This window comes from Cyprinus carpio, chromosome B18, assembly GCF_018340385.1.
Source record: "Cyprinus carpio isolate SPL01 chromosome B18, ASM1834038v1, whole genome shotgun sequence".
NCBI lineage: Eukaryota > Metazoa > Chordata > Actinopteri > Cypriniformes > Cyprinidae > Cyprinus > Cyprinus carpio.
In genome coordinates, this window is record NC_056614.1 from 7,528,434 (window position 1) to 7,552,828 (window position 24,395).

Consider the following 24,395-nt stretch of genomic DNA (forward strand, 5'->3'; position numbering starts at 1 on the left):
AAATGCACGCAAAGACATGATGTGACAGTGATGTCTGTCCCCAGGCAAGACAGATAGTACAACAGTGTTACATCACATAACCCAGTATGTAGCCAACAACTCTTTCACACAATTCACTGTCCCTATCCTATCCAAACTGAAAGAGACATCTACCTCAGACCCCAGACCTGTCCTTACTAGAGTCTCACCATCAATATTATAGGCTCAGACAGCTAATCCCTGACCCAAACCTGCCCTTACACAATCATCCTAGATTCTTGCAAAGCCAGACTTTAGAATGTTATCATAAAATCTAGTCCACTTTCCATATTCTGGTAAAGAACTTTTCATTTATAGAGTCAATCAGCATTGTTTACGGTCAGGAGAAAGCGCGCGTATGTGCCATGGTACTCTCCAAAATGCCGGAAGACGGTAACTCAGGGGAAAAGAATTGTTGAATAAATTGTTATTTTTGTTTTCTTTGCACACAAAAAGTATTATCGTAGCTTCACAAAATTCACATCATTTTACCGATGTCCTTACTACGTTTCTGTACCTGGGAACATTACAGTTCTGGGAACATCAGCTCTCAGATTTCATCAAAAATATCTTAATTTGTGTTCCAAAGATGAATAGAGGTCTTACGGGTTTGGAACGACATGAGGGTGAGTAATTAATGACATAATTTTCATTTTAAGGTGAACTAACCCTTTAAGGCCACAATATAGAACAAAAGCTCTGTTGCAAAGTCAGTTTAATTGTGACTTTAACCCCGGTTTCACAGACAAGACTTAAACCTAGTCCCAGAATAAAATGTAAGTCTGTGCTATTTGAACTGAAAGAAACTCACACTGACTGATCTTAAAATGTATCAGTGCCTTTGTTTTGTCTCAAGATGCACACCAGTAATGCTTTTTTTCAAGGCACATTTATAATAATTACTTAAATGTCCTAATTAAACTACAGCATAATCCTGGCTTAGTCTAAACTCTGTTTGTGAAACCAGGGGCCAGTTGCATAAACTTAGCCACCATGTTAAGACTGTGTCTTAAAAACTAGTTTGACCAACTAGTTGCCAAGGGGTAATCAGTCTTATTTTTCCAATACAAATAAGAACAATCTACCTTTTCATAACTGAATTAAAAAAAAAATTATGACCAGTGTTAAAGAAATAAAAAAATAGGTGCAACTTTTTAAGACCAGTCTAAACAGTTTATGCAATCAGCCTCAGGCCTAAAATTCCCCCGGACTGATTTAAACTTGTACACCCTGAGTCTCAGAAACAAGTAAAGCCAGCCAATCAGATTTGAGCCTGCTGTTTTGAGAGAGCTTCTGCATTTTTGCATTCCATATGCATCAGGAGGTGGGTATGCTGCCTGAGGCTGAATGATGAGTCCAGACTTGTGACCCAAAAGTTATATCTTATTGGTCAGTAACTTTTCATTGCAAAAATTTCTGTTGTCAGAAAAACACTGTTATGTGAAAGCACACACACATAACATGCAGCATGCAGCAATCTGAGCATATCAATAAATAAAGTGAACTTTGTGTGTGTGTGTGACCTTTGCTCTAGTTGATGGGAAGAGAAACATTAGAGCTGGTAATCCTTCACTCATCCTTTGACCTCCTTAAATGTATGCCAAAACACTTACATTCGAAGAAGTTCTCTCTTATTCTCGGGGACCTATCAATCAGTCAAAGTCTGTGCTCATCCAAACGATGTGTCATTCATTATCACCAGCGGCATGCTTTGAAAGATAGACACAAACACTTTAAGAATGAAACATTGACACTAATCCCTATGACCTTGAGGCTATCAGCATATTCGAATATGGGATGTGATTATGACTTTTTTTTTTTCTGAGAAAAAGTTGAACACATAGGCTATACGTGCACTTATTCCACATCTTTGCAGTTAAAGATTCATTCAATGCTGAAAACTTTGTGTTCTCTGATCCCTAATTATTATAAACAAGGTTTTGAATCACTGACAGCAGTCTGAATTGTAATGAGGGGCTGGTGCAGGCGGGTACAGACCAAACTGATGCAGCCCCTGCAAATGAATGATTCAACGATGCCATCAGGGTCCTGAAAGGGCAACCTATTTCTGATGTCAATGCATAACACAGCCACATGAAGTGCTTACTCACCCTCGTGTCACTCCAAACCAGTAATCATTTCTTTCTAAACAAGAGGGGAAATGTTGAAGAACTCTTTTGTCAGTTTGTTTTGTTATTTGTTACTTTAGTATAATAAAGAGATCTGCATACAAACAGAGTAAGAAGCTTTCAGAATATGTCATTTTGATTCATTTCTATTTTTGATGACAGTAGCTACAAATACCTACCTCAATTTTAACAATCTACTGATACTGAGTCATCCCAATTTTATTCATAGAATACTGTGGTATTTTGGCAGACGTGATTGCAAATATAATGATTATTATTATTATAATTTTTTTTTTAAAGGCTTCTTGTTAAGCATATTAATTCAAACAACAACAACAAAAAATCCTCAGTTTTATTTTAAGTTATGATGTATATCACTGGCTATATAACTTAGTGTTGCTACTTTTTGTTATTTGTAGCATAGTTATCTACATACTTCAAAACAGTAGCTTTAGTTTAGTTTAATCACTGTACTTTCAATTATGCCTTGCTTTGTAGCTTGGCAAACTAGCAGCTACGAAAATGTGTGTCATAGAAAGTGAAAGTGACGTGACATACAGCCAAGTATGGTGACCCATACTCAGAAATTTGTGCTCTGCATTTACAGTAACCCATCCAAGGTGCACACACACAGCAGTGAACACACACCCGGAGCAGTTGTCAGCCATTTATGCTGTGGCACCCAGGGAGCAGTTGGGGGTTCGGTGCCTCGCTCAAGGGCACCTCAGTTGTGGTATTGCCGACCCGAGACTTGAACCCACAACCTTAGGATTAGGAGTCAAACTCTCTAACCATTAGGCCACAACTTCCCCTTAATTCATAGCTAACCTTACTTGTTTTTATTTGTCATTTGGGCATGTAAACAGGTTGACAGTGCCTGGATCTCCAGTGCCCTTAAACAGAATATAGAAATCCAGATGGTAATAAGACTAATAGACACACGTGTCACAAGTCCACTGCCAACTATTTAGAGCCTTTTATTTTGATAACATCACACCCTTGATGGAAGCATCTGTTGGTGGAAATGTTGACCTCATGGACACACAAAAGACATGCATGCAGAGCTCACGGCATGACTGGAATGGAGAGAAAAATAGACAGATGATTAGCGAGGGGTATTGCGAGAGGAAAAGAGATGGATTTCTGCAACATGACACACAATGACACACAAACCCCCACATATAACCTGTAACTTTATCACACCCAACTATTTCTCTCCTGTAAACATCCAAAGTGTGGTAGACATTCAGAGTCCCCTCTGTGGACATAAAGCCCCTGTTCTCAACAAAATAACAGCATCATACCTCACAAAAACATATTGTGGTGGGACCATTATACATTGATATTTATATAGTACTGGATGATTATCACATGGACTACCATTGTATATGGTATTCCAAGGAATTACATGAATTTCTTTGAAATGTTCCCAGTCTTTTGACCTATAGATTACCATTAGCAGATTTCACTTTGTATCGGATTTAACGGATATAAATGTTGCTAGAAATAGCTAAAAATGCTAAATGATGAAAACCCTTACATTTTTAAAATCCTAATAATCAGGGTATATATATTTATATATTTTATCAAGATAATTAATAGGTCTCTACACTGTATAGTGCATCATAGACATGCACGTGTACAAGAATATTTAAAGTTAACATAAACTAAATTCACAATTCAAGCATAATGAACAGTATTAGAATGGGAATCCTCAGGAACTGAATAACAAAAAATGGTCTTCTTATGACAGGTGGTTGGAATGAAGTGGTTAAAAATTAAGCCAAAATCCGCATTTAATTCATAGAACACGTGCATTGTATCAGATTAATTTATTATATGCACTAATCATAAGTAATGCAATATGAATGTATTAAAAGGTGTGTCTGTTAAATGAATAGTTAGTCTGAACCTTGCTACTTCAGAACAGCACAGTCAGCTGAAATGATATTTTGCCTGTGGTGAACAGTCATGTTGTATTAAAGCAGATATGTAATTTTCCCTTTAGTTTGATTCACCTGTAACTCAAACAGCAGTCAGCCTGCTGCTGTCTATAAAAAAGGAAATTCTAATAATCTTAGTTTGTGTATGTGTACCGAAGTAATTTGAATGACATAAAGAAAAATGGGTAAAAAGTATAAGAAATAAGAAAAGATTGAATTCAGGAGCAGGAGAGATAGTTGAGCATGAGAGAGAGAGCTTGTAGAGTGACCTGTAATAGGACTAGAGTTGGCGCTGCCTAACAGAACCATACACAGAAGAAACTCCGCCCCTTCTCTCCCAGCCTATAACAGCGCACTATGGAGCCTGAGTCCAGAAACAAATGAGTGTTCTTCCAAACCACTACTGCTCTGGACACCCTCTGGCTGTCTGTGTCGACCTGCTTTTAACCTCTCCCGACTGGATACTGTCTTTTTTGATACTTTTTCTCACTTCTTTGACACTTTTGCATGGATTACTGATTTAAAAATGCATTCCCAGCTGTTGTTGGATGAATTCAGCCATGGTAAGTTACCTGTTCTTGCCTGACTCCACTTGTTTGAACCTTGCTGCTTAATTTATAACACTTACTAATAAGGTGACTCTTACAAGACCGTTGAGACCTTTTCTCCTGGTGTCCTTCTCTCTCTGAGGACATGCAATATAGACATGAATGTTTCGGGCGATTTATGATGACAGGTTGGGAAGGGTCCCAGAAACGGTGCACACGGACAGCTTCAGAATTTAGGAGTGACAGGAAGGTCCTGGCATGGCTCACTTGTGCATAGCGAAGCTTTAAAACTCTCATAACCAGAAGTCCATCAGTGACTCCTAAACCAGCACAGTTACAATTTACGGCACAGCTTCACTGGAACATCATTAAGTGAATAGATATTGCCCCGAACATCATTAAGTGAATAGATATTGCCCCAAGTACATCGTAATGTAATTATAGGGCACACAAATCAACTATTTGGTAAGAAAAGCACTGATTCCCCAATAAAACTCTAGACAGCATGTGCTCACACAAGCAGTAAACAGAATGTGGTACATAGGCGTCCAGCAAGGAGAGTCGTGAGAGGGTGTAGGAGGCTCATTGGACCATGATAACTGGCTCACTGGATTATGTAAACTATAGATCACGGAACATTCCTCTATGGCTTTATAGTTTTTATCAGTAGTTTCTCAGTGATGTCTGAGACATCTAAGATAAATCTCTCTGCAGGATGTAGTTGTCAATCATCTGAACATTATGCAATTAACTGAGATGATGTCAAGTTGTAGTGATAGTCTGCTGGTTAATATTATGGGCTGCTTTCACAAAAACTTGCAGGTTGACGCCAAGCAGCCGTGACCTAGGAACTATAGAGTGACTGTCCATTGTGCCCTTGATCAGCTACCCATGATTTCCCCCAAGGGAAATAAAAGCATGTTAAATGTTGTGTAAATGCTTAAAACATTACACGTTTATTTTGGAGTTGTGTTCATATTGTGAATAGATAATCTTGACTGTATGATTCATCTAAATAAGCTTCCAGAGGTGAAAAGGCAAAACCTCACGTGTGATTTCTATGAAATGTCGTCATTTTATAAATGTTAGGTTGTGAGTGTTTGTTTAAGACGGTCTGGTGACAGAGAGGGTAATAAACCACAATGTTTGACGCGTGTGAGGGAATGACACACCTCAGCTCTTACCCAACCCCTACCGTTCTCCTTTCACATGCTGCAGGTAGACACAAAGTCCACATTATCACACCACTGGCTTGTGTTTATATTTATCCTTATTCAAATGAATGCCTCTACAATCACAAAGGTTTGAATGGGTCATGCATGTGTTGTATGGGTTGATTTGGGCTTCTAGAGTGGCTGATCTGTAAGACGTTAAGTGTGAAACAGGGCTGTGTGAAACTCTTCAGTCATAAAATTTTAATAAGCAGTAATACTATACATCTCCCTGTTACACAACATTGCTACCGAGAAGGGTAACCTCTTAATATTTCCACATGTATAGTTTAAACTTTATATTAGACTCAAAGTTACATTTTGCCCTTTTCCATACATTGACATGGAGAGCTCAGGCTGTGTTATTTTATTATCATTGATATACTATTCTAGTTTATGTTGATATTTTAAATTAGACTTTTATTTTGACATTTTCTGTTTTTATTTAACTTTTTCTAGCCTATATATATACATTTTTATTCATTTAATTATTTTAGTACTTCAAATTAAACTAAACTAAAAATATTGGCTTGGCAAATAGCTGAAATATTTTTTTTTTTTCGTTTTATCTGATTTAGGGTTTGTTTTGTCTCCAGTTAAAAAACTATTAATTTTCTGCAACTTTTCTGCAACATTCATGCATCAGAATAATGCTGAGGACTTAGAGTACACTCTAAAAAATGCTGGGTTGTTTCAAGCCAACTTTGGGTCAAACATGGACTAACCCAGATGTTGGGTTGAATTTTTATATTAAATTTTTAACCCAAAAGTTGGGATTAGTCCATATTTGACCCAAAGTTGGGTTGAAAGAACCCAGCATTTTATGCTGTACAAGATTATAAATAAATAAATAACATTAAATAGCCTAAGTCCTTAATACATAATTAATACATAATCCATAATAAACAGTATATTTTGCATTTATAATGTTACAGTAATCTATAAAATGTTTTCTGCTGGGTTTTAGGAGTATAGAACGTGTGATATGATGAATAGGGCTCACACATGGCAGTGCTGGTGTTACTCCAAAGCGCAGTCGTAGTGCGGCAGACGCGAGCACATGGGGATTCACATGCGCGCCTCTGCTGAAGAGCTGCTGATGCTGCGCAGCATCCATCCATTCATTCAGCTCTGGCGCAGGACATACAGCCCAGTTCCGCCTCATGCAGCTCGGTTTAGCTACATTTAGTGTGTTTAAAACCGTGTTGGTTACCGTATCAGCCTGGAGGCTTGTGAGCATCATGGTTTTTAGACAGCTCGTCTGCGGCGATGCTGCAGCATCATCATGCGTCCTGCGGTCAGACCTCTGCTCATAGCCATATGAAGACACTCGGATAATAACATAACGTGCTTTCTGGAAATAACGGAGACGGAACAGGGAGGGAGAGGCTAATCGACCCAAATGCAGTGAGTAGAGCTCAGAACATGCTGTCTGTACATGAGATAAGAACCCATGAAGGATGTTGTTGTTACTCTTAAAATAGTCATGGGTCGATGATGTTGTCGTGATTGTGAAGATGGATAAACTGCTCACACAGCCTGCAGGCTGCAGTAGCCTACATAGGACAGAAAAAATAATCAATTAATTAACAAAGTACATAAGTAAACCCTAAAAGTTCATCACCGACCCTGAACTATTAGGGGAGTAGCTTTAATAGCAATAAATCTAGAATGATGGGAACAATGAGATCTGAAGCAGTCTGCTCCTACCGGCAGATCCGGTGTCAGCAGCGACGTATTCATTGACTATTACAGAACAAACTAAACCGACCTGGACAGAACAAAACGATCCTGCTTTATCGGTGATGGACGAGAAGTGTAAGTCAGCATCTGGAATTACACTGCCCTGAAACAATATCTAAATAAGAGTAGGTTATGTAACCCTGCAGCAGGTTCTGCATTGACTCCTAATTTGGAATAGCCTTTCACACACAAAATGCGCTTGTGATACTATAGGCTACAGATGTTTGTTTATTAAACAGCGAAAAATAGTCTATTGTTCAGGGGTTTAGGGAAACCTGTCTGAACACATTATTATTATTATTATTATTATTATTATTATTATTATTATTATTATTATTTGTAATTCCAACAGAAATAATCCCAAATATAATAATAATAATAAAGTTTAAACTAACTAGCCTATATATAACAAAAAATATTGTTTACTTTCGAGATGCTTAATAGTTTTAAAAGGATGCTTGTGCTACGCAAATATAAATCAAGCTTATTGTTATAAAATATGTAATGCTTAAAATGCTTATTCTAAAACTTGTTTAAAATATTTAGTTATACACTAGGTTTGTGGTAAAACAAAATATTGCACAATTTTTAAACATAAATTGTTGTATTTTTATGTGCTGTTGGTGAATTTAAAAATTGATTTATTTACCAAATTATTTGTTGATTTCACAATTCCATGCGCACTGTTGTAATTTCAAGTTCTCTGGCCCTTCATAGATTTTGTGGTTATTGCAGTGAATTTCAATTTAATGATAAATTTGAAAACGGCGCGGTTCCCATAGCAATAAAAGAAGCGGGAGGAGCGCTAAGAGAGTTCAATGCCCATGCGCAGAAACGCTTCATCAGGCTTCATAGAGCAGCTCTTCACGCGGATAGAAATAGAAGCGCGCGATGCGCATGCGTAGCAGTGCTTACTCACAGCGCTTCAACACAAGAGCTTTACACGGCAGTTGCGAGGGAAGCGCGCTGGTAGCGCATACAAACCTGACCAAGAACGGTTAGGAATAAAATATACATGACACCCGTGTGTAGAGTAAGTACATGTTTTATGTCTTTGCTTTATATATATGAGTGTGTCTAGGGCGTAAGTATTGTTACTTGAGTAGGTTAAAGGGTTTATTTAAACGGCAAAGGGCGGCGCGATGATCAGCCGTGGCACAATAACCTTCTTTGTTCAGGTAACGCGTTGAAGCGCCTTAAAACATCAAGTTTTAACACGTAAATCATTAGAGCACATTGTTTACTCTTATGTAAGACATTAGTATGGTTATTACGCGTTTTATTTCACCATCACCTGGGTTATAAATTTGTTTTAAAACATGGTTTTAAGGTGGTTTGATGTTTACGTGAGTCCTGTCGTTTTTTTATTGTTCGTATTATTATAACATCAGTTTTATTGTGTTTTTTACATTTGGGGTTCCTACTGTTTTTAATGGGTTATTGATTGTGTATTATAGTTTTTGAGATGGAAGAGTTTTTTGACTCCGAGCCGGTTCAGTTTTAGCTTTAGCGTGTAGCCCGACGGCAAAATGGAGGACCTAAAATGACCAATAAAAATATAAAAACACATCCTGATCACCTGTAATCTTTACAGGACTGCAATATAAACAATCCACGTATATACAACACGATAGTTTTTAGTTTTCCTCGTTATTGTATTTTGTTCATTAAATCCTCACACTATTTACTTTAATATTTAATTATAAACTAATTTCTTTAGTTATTCCTGGACAGCCTTAATCTATTTACTGTTTGAGTGTTGAATGTTGAAATAAACGTTGTCGTTGTGTTTAATTGAGTTTATGTGGTAGATCCAAAACATTTATTTGGTTTATGTTTAAGTAACACACTTTCACTTTGTCATTGTTTAAATATGTCTTATAGGTGTTGGTTTAATATCAGTACTAGACTGATTCAGTGTTTGGTTGCCCCCTCCTTCAGTTAACAAAATGGTTGGCAGCCAGTCGGCCATCATTTCTCTCACACACTACTGCAACGTGGCTGTATCACCCCCAGCCTTTGTGACTTCAGACACAGGCTGGGACCCGTGTTAATCCATTACATGTGTGCTCCGATCACTGCTGTGTTTTTTACAGTCTGAGGAGGAGAAACGGGAACCCATGACATCAGATAGTGTAGATGTGTCAGAGTTGGGGTTCATGAACGATCACACACACATTGCCCAAGAGGGCTGTCATGATTGCAATTTCCCTGAGAAAGTTCAGAACTGAATAAGCGGTCCTCTGTATTCTTTTGTGTAGGCTACTTGTGGTCTTTAAATGAGTATGTCACTTTAAGATTATATTATGTTCTTTTCATTATCCTCTGTACAGTTGAACGCTGCTCAGATTCATTACATTTTCAACATCCTCTCCTTAGAAAAGAGAAAGCATATTTATGAAGTGCTCATAGCGAATGGCATTCTAATTCGAGTTTTGGTCTTCTGACTTACAGTACGTTGCTAATCGGTTGTTTTCTGCTCTGTTTTGCAGGGTATCCCAGTGTAAAATGGAGGATAGTTTTGATTGCGACTGCGGTGAGCTGGAGCCGCCTGATCACTGAGAAGAAAGCGTCTCTCTGAGATCATCAACCCTTTCAGTTTCCCCACATCAGGTGCTTTAAACAGGAAGAAAAAAAAAAAAAAAAGATTAGTAGATTTATCACCATTTACTTGGACCGTTAGTAATGCTGCTGCTCAGGGCCAGTCATACACTGAAAATTTCTGCACTGTGACAATGGTTTTATAGGTAGTGACTTATTTCAGTTACGTTCAGAGATTTTTGATTGGCCTCCAAATTCATTCCATTTTAACATTGAAATTAAAAGAAAAATCTCCCACAGTCTACATTTAAAAAGCTGCTAAAAAAGTGCTGTGGATGATGAATACGCTGTAACAGTCGTTCGGGGAAAACGCTCAAGTCTTCGTAGGCTTGAGTGTTTGTCTCGTCTTTTTTGTTGTTAAGTTAGGTTTGCCTTTCTCAATTAGCTCTAGTAGTTGCAACTCAAGATCCGCTTCAGATCAGTTAAATCCGAAATCCTTCCTGCTATAATATCTGCACAGAGCTGCTCTTGTAGACCGCAAAATGGCAGAGAAATTTGAAAGCCTTATGAACATTCACGGCTTCGACCTGGGCCCTCGCTACATGGACCTAAAGCCTCTGGGCTATGGGGGCAACGGACTGGTCTTTTCCGCCGTCGACACCGATTGTGACAAGAGGGTCGCTGTGAAAAAGATCGTCTTAACCGATCCTCAGAGCGTCAAACACGCACTGCGCGAAATCAAGATCATCCGCAGGCTCGATCACGACAACATCGTGAAGGTGTTTGAAACGCTGGGGCCCAGTGGCCGGAGACTCACGGAGGACGTGAGCTCTCTGACGGAGGTCAACTCTGTGTACATCGTACAGGAGTACATGGAAACCGACCTCTGTAAAGTACTGGAACAGGGCTTGTTGTCCGAGGATCATGCACGGCTGTTCATGTACCAACTGCTGCGAGGACTCAAATACATCCACTCTGCAAACGTGCTTCACCGAGACCTGAAGCCTGCCAACCTCTTCGTCAACACTGAGGACTTGGTACTGAAAATCGGGGACTTTGGACTTGCCCGTATCATGGACCCACACTATTCTCATAAGGTATTTATTTTTTTTCCTCATGTTTATATCTTTCAGGGATTGAAGTCTGTTTTATCTCATTGACAATCATACAGATGGCTTCTTTGATGGTGTTTGGCTGAGCTATGAATGAGATTTCCTTCCATTCACTGAGTCGGTGTATCAACAGTTGTGCCTGTGCCACAGTCCTTGAAATGACCTCTGACTTCCTGTTTCTGTGACACCCTTTCCTGTATGTTAACATTCAGTTCAGTTTCTGCATATCCGGTTGTATGTGTCTTGTGTATTTTGAAAGGAAGTCGACCCGGACACTCCAGAAATAGTATGAAAGAACGACACAGCTGTTCCTTTATGAATCAGGAGTTGAATATCCAGTATATCTTCATATCCTCAATGGGAAATTTGAATAAGCTTCATGATTCTGCTGTTAACTTTTCTGTTAATGTTCTCTCATTAGTTCCTTTGCTTGCACAGTTCAGTTTTGTGTGTGGTTTTGCAAGTACGTTGTGGAGAGGGGATTACGCTGGCTGATGTTGGGGGATGTGGCTGGATCCAAGCGTACATGTGTCTCAAATTTGTAATCGTTTCTTTTCTGTGGGCTCACATGATCCATATGCCAGCCAGATCTTCTATCACGCATGTATTCAGAGGCCTCCTTCAGAGGCTTTTAGAGAGAGAGCGCTGTTCCTGCTTCAGGTCTATGAATAGCTGCTGTCGCTCCCCCACACATACAGTGCTGGTCTGGGTTTGTTCTACAAGGAACAAGAAAATTGCAAGACGATATCAGGCTCAGGTCCTGTAATTACTGAGTCAACTGCTTTACTGACATGTGACAACTTGCTTAAGTTTGAGAATGGAAAGTTTGAGAAATCAGACTAGCTGACCATGTCTACATGGGTATAAAAAACGAGAATGTGGAAAATTATTCAGAATAAGATTTGAAATTGTATCACGTGTCATAAATCTGTAATGAAAACAAGTTAATACAGTTTAATGTTTATTTCAGCAGTGACTTTGAGTAGAAACATAATTATTCATAATTATCATTAAAAAGGTTGTATAAACTTCCTTTTGTACGGTTTAAACAGTTACAACTTGTAATTTTGAGTTTTGCTTATTAAATTTGATTAATTCATTATTTAATAAACTGTATTTTTGGTTTTCAGCTAAAAGAAAACATGTTCTTTTCCCACTGTTTTCTTGTGGAAGCATTCTCACGCTTGCCATTTAAGTTTGTTTTTGTAAACTTGCACAGTAGTTTAACCAGCTTGTTAATTTTCATTTACAACAGCACAGCGGATTTCAGAATGTAGGTCATGAAATTCTTATGGTGATTTTATCCATCTGTGAATGATTTATGTTGCTTGTGTTGTAATCTTGTATGGAGTCTGTCTCCTTTACATTCCAGAAATGCAGCTATCTTTAATAGCTTAACTTGTCTGTCTGTTTCTCATAGTGCTCATAAATAACTTTTAGACACAAACCGATATAAGGGAACTTTGGATATTCTGATTACGGTGTTGAAATGACACACAAGTCTGATCAAAAGAGGCACATGTAGGCCTAACAAATTTGCGGTTACACAGTCAGAATACAACCAGATTTATAAACATGATTTATAAACATGATTGCTAATTCTCCAGAAAATGTCATCTTTTTGTAAAGAGGTTGACTTTCTCACACTTTGCTTCTCTCCATTCTTTCTCTTTTTATCCCCTCTCTCCCTCTTTGCTGCAGACTTGTCAAACTGCTGTGCTGACTTTTGCTGACCTGTTTAAGCAGTTTTGTGCATTGATAGATGGAGAACGGGAGTGTGTGTGTGTGTGTGTGATGCCTCTGTGAAACGACCCTTTTCTGCAGTCAGCACTTCAGTGGTGGTTTATGGAGGTTTGTGGGAAGCAAACCTCAGCCATTTCACTGTCTCTAGTTTTATATTCATGAGCTTTTTTTTTGTGTGATGCATCTGTTTTTTTCCTGTTATATTCCCTAGAATGGATTTCTACAAGATTTAAGAAATAGTTGAAACATTTGTTAACTTTTTTTTTTTTTTTTACCTTCTAAAATTGTATGACTTTTTTCCATTATATACAAAAGGTGGCACTCGATTTGTTTAAAAGTCAATCTATTCTATTAACATTAACGACAGATGTGGCTGAATGCTATAACATGTGGGAGTTTTTCAGTGAGTGAAGGCAATCCAGTAAAGTCTTTAAAATGGCCTGCATCCAGTAGGACAGGGCTTCTGTCCATTCAAATGGAGTCATTTATGAAGGGCTAAATGTGATGTAGCTTCAAGCTATAATTCAGACAGGCTGTTGTTTAAGCACTAAACATAAGCTTAGGCTCTGTGGCTGAAAAATCATTGTTTGGAACATGGCAGTACTAGTCAGGGCTGGGAGAAAGTGTAATTAGGGAATGTTTGAACAAGGTTTCTCGGACCTGGAAAGGTAATGATTCACCCGTGACTGGAAGCTTTAACTTGAACCCCTCCACATCCAGAACATGCTTTGTGCATGGAAGAAAGCAGTGGGATTTGTGTTTGGTGGTTTATTCTGTAATTTTGAAGGCCAATTCATTTAGTCTTTTTGTTCTTGCAACATTTTCAGAAGAAAACTTGCTGTACCAAAGACAAATAATCTTTTAAATGGGACATTTTCTCACTGTTTTGATAATTTAATATTGCATGGACATGAGCTTTTTACCATAACCTAGTGAGCTGCATTAATGTCCAGGGCCTGAATTTCATTCTGGAAAATGGGGGGAATTCCCCCTTTAAGTGGCTCTTATGGGGGGATTTTTTTTTTTAATTTGAGGGGGGAGTTAGGGGATTTTTTTTTTTTTTTTTTTTTAAACTTCAATCATCCAAACTAAATGTTTCGTCACCCAGTGTATTTGTGTTTTACAATTTATGTTGTTAATTCATATTTATATTGAGGAAGAAACTTAAAAAAAAAAGTAAACGGTCAGTAATAATTTAAATTTGTGTTACAGTTTTTGTTTTTAATTAGAATAATCTATTTAACTTTAAAATAATACTGGTTAGTCTTCAATGTATAAATAAACATTGATGACAACAGCAGGCTTATTTAGGTTGCTGTCTCTTTAAGATTGTTACACCTAAGTTATGTTTCTCAACTGTTTACATTAACTTAATAGCCTGTATCAGGGCTCCAGACTAACTTTTTTCACTAGGAGCACAGTGGCCCCCAACTGAAAATTTTAGGGGCACAACCAGAAAATTTAGGGGCGCACACCGTAAATCAACATGCTAACCAAATCTACTAATTTCCACTTTATTACTAATAAATACTTTAATAATAGATGCAGAAATTACAATGTGCTGTTTCAAATTCAGTGTCACATTTTATTCTGCACTTTTGAAGATGCAACAACAAGGTAAACTGACAGCACCATCGCTGTCATGACAGTACAAATAGTAAACAAAATACCATACATTCAGAATAAAAAAAAGTGCTTAGTAACAAAGTGCTTAGTAACCTTTCGGTCATTTCACAGTTACAAATTGAGCTGGCTTTTGTATTTGGTGGAGGGTAGTTCCTCTTTAGCAACTAAGTAGGTCGTGTTAAATTTCAACATCATCTCTGCCTCATCTGCGCTCTGATTTACATTAATTTGTCTTCTAAAAGCAACCGGCAGTGGCGTTGCTTTTTAATATATAATCATGTCACGGTATACTCAATGCTGTAGGCTAAGATTATGTTTAATTAGTGTATTGTGTTCAAACTGCGAAGTGCATGTACTATCGGCAAACTTTGTGTTCCCCGCAGTTCTGGGATAGGTGCTGCAGTGTTCACAGTTCATATAGTTCAACTGCTTATAGTACCTCAGCTAGCTGAATTCTTTCAGCCAGTCTTTTCGAAAATGGTGAGTGCGCGCTTTTTTTCGCCACACCAACCTCTGACTCTGCATCATCATCCGACGGTGACACTGTAGACTCGGGCACTGGTAAACAAGCCGCAGGTCAGAAGAACGAATCAATAGTTTGCTTGCTCATAGCTCAGACGCACGCACATATCAGGTTGTGATGATATTTGTCTCCGTTTCCTTCCCACAGATGTTTACGCGCGCTCGATTATCTCTAGGTCCCTCCCCCTCCACACATTTTAGCCACTTACAGTGGCCATTCCCTATTCTTCTCACACGCATTGGCCGCCTCACAGACAGACATCACTCAATGAGACGCGAGTGTGCGTCTCATGAGTATGTGTGCGAGTGTGTGTGCGAGATTGTGTGTGTGTGTGTGTTTGCGTGCGTATGCGCTCGCGTCTCATTGATTATTTCATTGCTCATTTCATTGATCATTGACGTGCCCCTTCCACGTTTAATGTATAAAAAAAATAAGGAGGGTGGGGGAGGCAAATTTACTGGTCGCACATGTGCGACTGGATGTAAAATTCAGTCACACACTCTCAAATTTTGGTCGCAAAATGCGACCATTTGGTCGCAGTCTGGAGCCCTGTGTATACCGACAATGTTTAGTATAAATCGACTGTTTACATGAATTCTCATCAGGACAGGCTCTTTGACATTTTTGGTATGTATTTGGCCGTTTACGTGCAAAGGCGCATACTCTCAGATGCATCTCTATGTGCGCACGCTTTGGGTGGGAGGCGGCTCACAGAAAGGGTTTCACAGTCACAGAACGCGCAAGTACTGAATTGAGCACTTGAATGTTTAAAATTGTTAGACTCAAATGATACATTCCGTCGTCTGTGGCGAGCGTCTTTCACATTGAAATACTTGCAGGAATTTTCCGCGTTACAAGCACGGAAACTGCGGAAATAAGTAGAATTATGTGCAATCCCCACAATCCCGTGGTGAAATTCAAGCCCTGATGTCTACTCTCATACATAGGCAGCAGCCTTCTAAGGCAGCATCCTAACTATAAAGGAATTCTGTTTGTCATACAAATAGAGTTTATTACATGAAGCGTACAGCAGAATCGGCTCAGTTAATTTTGATGGCGTTTGGCTTTTTACCCCAATACACTTTGCATGTGAAGTATTACACAATGATTATTCAACAACAGCAGCGTTCACTTGCATGTTGTACAAGTCTTAAAGGTACAGTAGCAAAAATAGCCAGTTCAATTCTAAGGGTAAAACTAGGGGTGCACGATATTGGATTTTTGCCAGTATTTTCCAACTCATTTTGGCCGATAGCGATACCGATATATTTCCTTTTGTTTGGAAACAAAACGAAGTCTCTCGTGTGCAGAAATTGTAAACAAATTATTTTTAATTTTGGTTAGTTTTTAACAAAAACCTATTTGTTGGAATAAAATAAACAATAATGAAGTTTTTTTTTTTTTATAATGACCGTACATTGAAAACTTTGAAAATGATTATACATCAGCTATATATCAATTTCGAATTATCTTATCAGCAAGACATATCTGCAAATTTTTTCATATTGGGCCGATGCCGATATTGATATTTTAAGCAATTATCGGCCAATTCCGATATCAGTCTGATAATATCGTGCATCCCTAGGCAAACAGATGGAAAATCATGTAAGGCTAGCTTCTGCCCCTGATTAGTAAACCTCAGAGAAAAAAAAAAATGTGGAAGTGTAGAACATGGGCTTTTAAAGTATTGTGAGAGGGATCCTGTATTGAAGGGCAGCTACTTGTTTTTAGAGGGTCTTTTTATCTTGAGCTGCTCTGCTCTAGAAATCCAAGTGAATTCAGTCTGAGGAATGTTTGGAATTCACGTGCATAGCCGATCAACCCCCTACTTCCCTTCCTTCTTCCCTTCCCCCTCTCCTCTCTTCTCTTTGTCTGTGTTTGGCTAAGCTCTCTGGATTCTGGTTTTCCTCCAAGTCCTGCTTTTGATGCTTGCGTGTGTCCTTGGGTTTCTGCCTCGTCTCTACAGCTGTTTGAGGTTTTAGAGTTTTTGTGAAGTTACCAGAGGCTGTTTTTCCCCCCATTGAGCTGCAAAGGGGCTCCTCTCTTCATTGTGCACATGTGCATATGTTAAATGTGGTGACTGGAGACTGTTTCTTGTACACAGGATTTTCAGAGGCGTAAATTGAGTGTTTCTCACTCCTCTCAGCTGTCTTTCTCATTTGACCTACTTTTGTGGCCTCCAATGACCTTAGAACTGAAATGGAATTTTTTTTAAGTATTCACCCAGCATTCTCATACAAAAGAGCAAAAAGGAAGGAGATACTAATTCCTTTTGTAAAGAAGAACCCCCCCCCCCCCCCCCCCACTATGGACCACTATCATGTCCATATTTCAAATGGTGTAGGATGAGTTAAGTCCCCTATTTCTGAGCAGTAGTAATTCTTGCTTTAGCAAACTCCTATAAATATGAGCTGTAACGGAGTCTGTCAGTTCTGTCTGACATATACTTCCTGCTGTTTGGTTTGGAGCTCCTCTCACGGTTTGCATGAGTCATCTGCCACCTCACGCCACCAGCGAGGGTGGATTTATTTAACATTCAAATGAGTTGCCTAAAATGTGTCATGACTGGTTAGGTTTGACTCCTCCTCGAATAATTAATGCTGATGTTTGTATTTCACTGACCCTATAAGACCCAGCTTTCGTCCATTTCTGAATTAGCACATGCTGTTCTCTAGGAATATAACAATTCACTCAACTCTACATTTTTTTTTTTTAATTTTTTTTTTTTTAACAAAACATTTAAGACAAGTTATAAATGAAAAAGTGTCCTTTTATTATTGCTTGGACAAAATGCTGCATATTTCTTTGTGAATTGAAATGTTAAAAATAACTTAATTAAATTGAAAATTTAAAACAGACCCCAAATCAAATAAATAACTCAACGGAAATCTCTTGATGATCTCTTTCCATTTAAAATTAGAGGCAACCACTGTATTTTAATCAAGATCCAAACAAAGATGCTGCAAGCAGTTTTTAATCTAAATGAGAATTAGAATTTTGAAATCTGAAGCAAAAACAGAACGGTCTGACTTTTTAATTTTGTGAAACTATATTACATAAAACATATCTGCATGAAACAAATGGCAATAAGAACCGCAGACAGAACTTTGAAGAAATAAACAATTTAGAATTTTCAGAATTTGTTTTAGTGCATTTTTGATAGTTCACCCAAAAATGTAAATTCTCATAAATTACTCACCCCCATGTTGTTACAAAACCTGTATGAGCTTCTCTCTTATGAGGAACACAAAATTGAGAGATTTTGAAGAACCAAATAGTTGTTGGTCCCCAATGACTTCCATAGTAGAGAAAGAAATACTATGGTAGTCAATGGGGGCCATCAACTGTTTGATTGCCAGCATTCTTAAAAATATCTTAAATCTTTTACATTCAACATAAAGACTAATACAGGTTTAGAACAACATTAGGGTGAGTAAATGACAATTTTCAATTTTGATGAACTATTCCTTTAAGTTGCTGCCTTTTGAATGATAATCACTTAGCCATATCACATTTTTCGTTTGTTTGATTAATCGTGCAGTCTTTCAATACATTAAATCCTGCTGCATGTTAAGAGTTATGCTATTGCTTTTCAAAGAGGTTATACTCCGATGCCATATCACAGGTGTTTCAATACAGGTCGTCATTACAGGTGTTTTGGTTTTTCTTTTTGGATTGGGCTAAGGTGTGGTGTCTTTAGAAAGATGAGGTTTAAGTTTAAACCTTTAGCAGGATCTCTTTTTTTTGTTTTTTTTTTTACATAGTCTTTGAGTAGAATGTGATCTGAATGTTGGTAATCTACTTCCAGGTAATCTGCTCTCATTGCATTATGTAACCCTGCACAAGACCTTTTACGTAGAAACTATGACTGATGATTGTTTTGTAATCCTTGGTGTTCTTCCAAGCATCTTGCTGTTTTAAGAGGGAGTGAAAGGACACTGAGGCCAGGTTTGATGGTGTGAAATGATTTCTCAGTCTGTCAGGCTCTGATGGTATTTGTTGCTCCTGAGAAGGTTTTTCAGTGGTCAGTTGTGAACATATGCTCTGCTGTAATCTGGTTTAAACAGCTTGATACACACCCTGAAAAGAACACGACCATGGAGTCAAAAATAGCCCTCACATTGAACTGTTGGGGAAATTCTGGCCTCAAGAATCACTAGACTGTTTGTTTTGGCCACTGGATGTGTACACTGAGTTTGTGTGAATGTGTTTCGTATGAACGGTGACCCATACGAGCAGGTTGATGTCACTGACTTGTGCCTGACACAACGGCGGATAGACGAGACAGATTATCCTGGTTCTTTGTCCAGAGGAACTGCTTATCTGTTTTGATCTGTCTGTCTGTCTGTTTGTGTCATCTTTTAGACATTGTCTCTCTGTTTGTCCTTCAGATGTTTCTTGAAGCAAGTTTTGTATCTTAGGGTACAGCTGTAGACTGACTGTCTTTTCAACTAAAGGCTAGATGTGAAACTGGGTCATGTGTTGGAGAACCCTGCTTTAGTCAGGAATTTTTTACAGCTGTCCTGAGTGTTTTGTGCATGCATTGTGGTCCATGACTTCGTCAATGAATGAAATGAGATTAGCAACGTGAATTATTAAATGCTCAAGCAGTATGGGGTGTTATGTCACAATATATGTGTGAATTACAGTTTCTGCAAGCCTTTAAGGGGTGTTTTGTAACTGCTGTGTTATTGCCAAGGATCTTTGGGTGACACAGGTTGTAAGAAATGTTCTCTATCTCCCATAGGGGCATCTGTCTGAGGGACTGGTCACTAAATGGTATCGTTCTCCTCGTCTGCTCCTTTCCCCAAATAACTACACCAAAGCCATTGACATGTGGGCCGCAGGGTGCATCTTTGCTGAAATGCTGACTGGAAAAACTCTCTTTGCAGGTACTAAAGTGTGTGTGTATGTCTAAATAATTCCTACAATCTTGTATTATAGCAGTTTGCCTTCCTTTTTATTCTGCCACTTTTTTTAGTTGTTCATTTCTTTGTGACACTATCTTATCTTATCTTATCTTGCACATACAATGATCAGGTATTCTTCGTGAATTCTAATGAACTAGGACAAGGTGTTTTATTTCTTTTGTTTTGTAGTAGTAAAAGAGAAGCTGTTTCTGTGAACTCAAACCTTGGGAAACTAGGGCAGAACTGTTTTAATGCAATTTAGTTGATGCAAGTTTAGGCACAGCTGGTTTACAGGGTTGCCACTGCCATGGAAATATCTGTTCAGTCCAGTCTCTATAAATTTATTTTAACAAGTGCTTATCCAGTAATCCTGTACAAATGGGAGAGTCGTGGAAATTCATTATTCAAATGCCGATGGGACCCTGAGATAAATATTAACCCTCAGCCTTGCCAAACTCAAACATGCACACTAACTAGGCCAGTTTCTTTGAGTATACAAATGTCTCTTGTGCCAAATATTAGCAGTGCAATTTCCTTGACACAGTTTCTGAATCAAACATTTGTATGTGTGCGCAGGAGCTCACGAGCTGGAACAGATGCAGCTGATTCTGGAATCCATTCCGGTAGTCCATGAGGAAGACAGACTGGAGCTCCAAAGTGTAATACCTGTCTTTATTAAGAACGACATGTCAGAACCACACACGCCGCTCGCCAAGTTATTGCCTGGTGTCAGCCCTGAGGGTTAGTTGCACAAGCATTTTTACAGAATACATGCAATTCATAGAAACTTCATTTTATAGACTCTTAAATTCATTGAAACTTGCATACCATTCTCTCTTGCACATTCCCTTCCCTTTACCCAGAAGCAATCCATAGGATTCTGTGATTTTAGAAAATTATCTCCGTTCTGCTACTCTTTATACTAAACCAGAGTTGGCAGTCTAAATCTCATGTATTATTGTTCATTTGTTCACTGTAGCCTTGGATTTTCTGGAGAAGATCTTGACGTTTAACCCCATGGACCGTCTCACTGCGGAAGAGGCTCTTGCTCACCCATACATGAGCGATTACTCCTTCCCTCTAGACGAACCAGTGTCCTTGCACCCCTTCCACATCGAGGATGAGGTGGATGACATCTTGCTCATGGATGAGAGCCACAGTCACATCTACAACTGGGACAGGTGAGCCTCACCTAATGGTGGAAATTCCAGTATTGGTTCATCAGTCTATGAGACATGAGTTTTAGAGCAGAGATGGTGTAAGGAAAGTTGGTTCTCCTGGTTGCCATCTTGCCAATGCCATAATTGTTTTGTTTGTCCTTCACGCTGCAGGTACCATGAAAGTCAGTTCTCTGATCAAGACTGGCACTTGCACAGCACCCATGAACTGGAAGACGTGCAGCGTGATCCTCGAGCTATGTCAGATGTCACGGACGAGGAGGAGGTCCAGATCGATCCACGGAAATACATGGATGGGGAGTGTGAGAAGTTCCTAGAGGATCCATCGTTCGATCTTCCACCAGAGCGCTCATGGCAACAGGAAGATCACCATGAGAACAAATACTGCGACCAGGAGTGCAGCTACACTTGCAACTACAAAGCTGTGTCCCCATCCTACCTGGACAATCTGATCTGGAGGGACAGTGAGGTGAACCACTACTATGAGCCCAAACTCATCATTGACCTCTCCAACTGGAAAGAACAACAAAGCAAAGAGAAGAACGACAAAAAAGGCAAGACCAAGTGTGAGAAGAACGGACTGGTCAAGGCCCAGATCGCCCTGCAAGAGGCATCTCAGAACCACTGCATGGCCGAGAAGGATCGTGAACAGGAAAAACACCAGAACCACAACCAGGGCTTCGACTTTGATTCATTTATCGCCAGCACCATCAAAATGAGCCTTCAGCCAGAATCTGATGACGTTGACCTCCTGAATGAGCTGAACACCTCCTTTTCCCAGCTGGACACCCGTGCTCCTTGTGGCTTCATGTCTAAGTCCATAAGTCAGGAAAAAGAAGAGAAGTGTCTAGTCAACCTGGCGCAGCTCGGCGTCCGAGCACCCTGTCCTTGGGAGAGTTTCACGGACAGCGACGTTACCGAGAGCAGCATAATCGACGAGGCTTGCTGGGACGTCCGCAAAGATGAGCAGCTCCAGAAGGAGAACAGCAGCTGCCAAAGCAGTTACTTAGACCGCCTCTTCAACAAGCGTGAGGAGGTAGAGTCCGAGATCCCCGAACCTGTCGAGGAGCCCACTCCGGAGGACGACTTCATATCCTGCGGCGGCGAGATCGTCTTTAACATGCAGCTGGAGTCTCTGGCCATTCCGGGGTTTGAGGGAGCGGGTGACATTCCTCTGAAGTCCATCCAGGCCACGTTGACGCCCTCTGCTGTGAAGCGCTCCCCACAAATCGCCCATAAAACCTACAGCAGCATTTTCAAGCATTTAAATTAACCAATCCACCCCGTTCAAGCAGAGTCCAGCTTATTTTTTATAGAGTTATGTATTTCTGTACTTGAATAATTTTTTTTTTATCTTTTTACATATGGTTACTTTTAAGGAAACATTTCTTTTCTTTTTCTTTTTATCTGTGGATTAAATGTTAATTCAGTTCTTAAATTCATCCAAAGTGCTGGACTGTTCCTACACATGAAATATGTTTTTGCCCTCTAATTTTCAGTTTCAACTCTGATATTACATATATTTAAAAAGAAACTAAGGCCATGACATTTGCACACAGTGTACTGTAGATTGAGAAACATATTAGGGAAAGACAGAGGAACGACTGTTAAGTAGTGAAATATTTGGTTTATACATTTGCAAGCAAAGGAATAGAGAAAAAGAGGGCAGGATAATGCACTAACCGTGTGGGAGACACCGCCACTGATATCATAATGTGACCTTCTGACTGACAGCCAATAGGACTGACACAAGCAGTGCGTCTTGGCCTTTCTCTTCCTGTTGTTTTTAATTAAGGCTAATGTATTTATTTGACCTTTTCCACCTCCTTTCCATTTAAAAGCAAAGCCTTTTTGTCATTTTGATCATACTGTAAACTTCCTCAAACGTGATGCCAGCACAGCAAGCATTAACCATAGGTTTGCGATGCGTTAACTGTAGGTTCGTAAAGGCGTTATCTACCTCAAGGTAACAGCAGAAGGTTCTGTCTCCCAACTGTAGTGCTTTAAAGAAACACATGCCCTTTCATCGATGTAGTGCACAGCAATTTTTACTTTACATTTTGCATTTGCCACAGTGAAGTGTTAAGATCATTATTTATTTTAAGCAGATGTGAGATATTTATTTTAAGAACGTTGTAATTTTTCAGTGTGAGGCATTGGACTTCCATTCTGGTCTGTTTTGGCGCTCTGTGTTTGTTTAGCTGTGGATGATCACTTATCCGTTTGAGTTGTACAGAAATTCATGACGTTGTCCCAAGTTCAACCGTATGTTTTCGTAAGGAATCACCTTAAGATTTTTTTTTTTTTTTTTTTTTTACTTGTAGGTGCTTTGTACGAGTGGAATACTGCTTTATGGCATTTTATGCGCCTAAAAGTCTTAATTTTTTTTTCTTTGTGCATGGAAGAAAACCAATGGAAGGTACATTTAAAATGAAGTTAATGGTGACGTATATTGTATAAGTCATTAATTTTATTTTAATTGTATGTTTTTATGAAAAACTTTTTTCCAAGCAAGCATGATTGAATTAGGTTCAGATACAGCATGTAGAAAACTTTTTTTTTTTTTTTTTGTTAATTTTGCCTTTAAATGCTGGTTTCATTCTGTTATCATTGGTTCCACTGTAAAACAACATCAATAAAATGGCCAGCAAGTGTATCACTGTGACCTGTCTGTTTTTTTTTTTTTTGTTTTTTTGAGTGGGAAAATACACATGGGCAGAATTCACACCTGTTGCTCTAACCAGTCGTTGTTATTTGCTGCAGGTTTGTGGAATGTTTCATGAGCTTATTCTAGTGCCAATAACACCATCACATGATGTGATCTAAAAGATGTCCAATTTTTGAATCTCCAAGTTTTTTTTCTTATACACAAGGACATGGAGGAAAAAGGAAACAACTAAACACATAAATATTGTTCAGATGCAAACTATTGTGGACCTTGTCCCTCCAGTCAAGTGGAAACAAAGGTATTTTGACAGCAGCCGGTTAAGAAACTACATGCAATGAAAGATGCTGTCAAGCTGAACTCACACTTTCTGAAGTCTGATAAACTGTTTAGAGTAGACTGGTTAAGGATTGTTTAAAATGAACAGTGAAGACAAAAGTGAAACAACTTGAACATCTACCTGTAACTAAACTAATTTCTTACAATAAGATTGAGATTGCAAACA

General features: G+C 38.8%; 1 protein-coding gene across 3 annotated transcripts; it reads left to right on the forward strand.

The window, feature by feature from the left end:
* Nucleotides 1-4,504: 4,504 nt before the first annotated feature.
* Nucleotides 4,505-23,881, forward strand: LOC109102362 (mitogen-activated protein kinase 6). Of its 3 annotated transcripts, none has more exons than XM_042743683.1 (6): nucleotides 4,505-4,653; nucleotides 10,085-11,230; nucleotides 19,885-20,029; nucleotides 20,624-20,788; nucleotides 21,027-21,228; nucleotides 21,379-23,881. In XM_042743683.1, exons 2-6 carry the CDS (start codon nucleotides 10,676-10,678, stop codon nucleotides 22,496-22,498), a joined length of 2,187 nt encoding a protein of 728 aa, XP_042599617.1. In that variant the 5' UTR covers nucleotides 4,505-4,653; nucleotides 10,085-10,675; the 3' UTR covers nucleotides 22,499-23,881. The 3 variants fall into 3 exon arrangements, with proteins under 3 accessions (XP_042599617.1, XP_042599616.1, XP_042599615.1); XM_042743682.1 differs by lacking the exon at nucleotides 4,505-4,653 and adding an exon at nucleotides 6,981-7,256; XM_042743681.1 differs by lacking the exon at nucleotides 4,505-4,653 and adding an exon at nucleotides 8,461-8,625.
* Nucleotides 23,882-24,395: the final 514 nt, after the last annotated feature.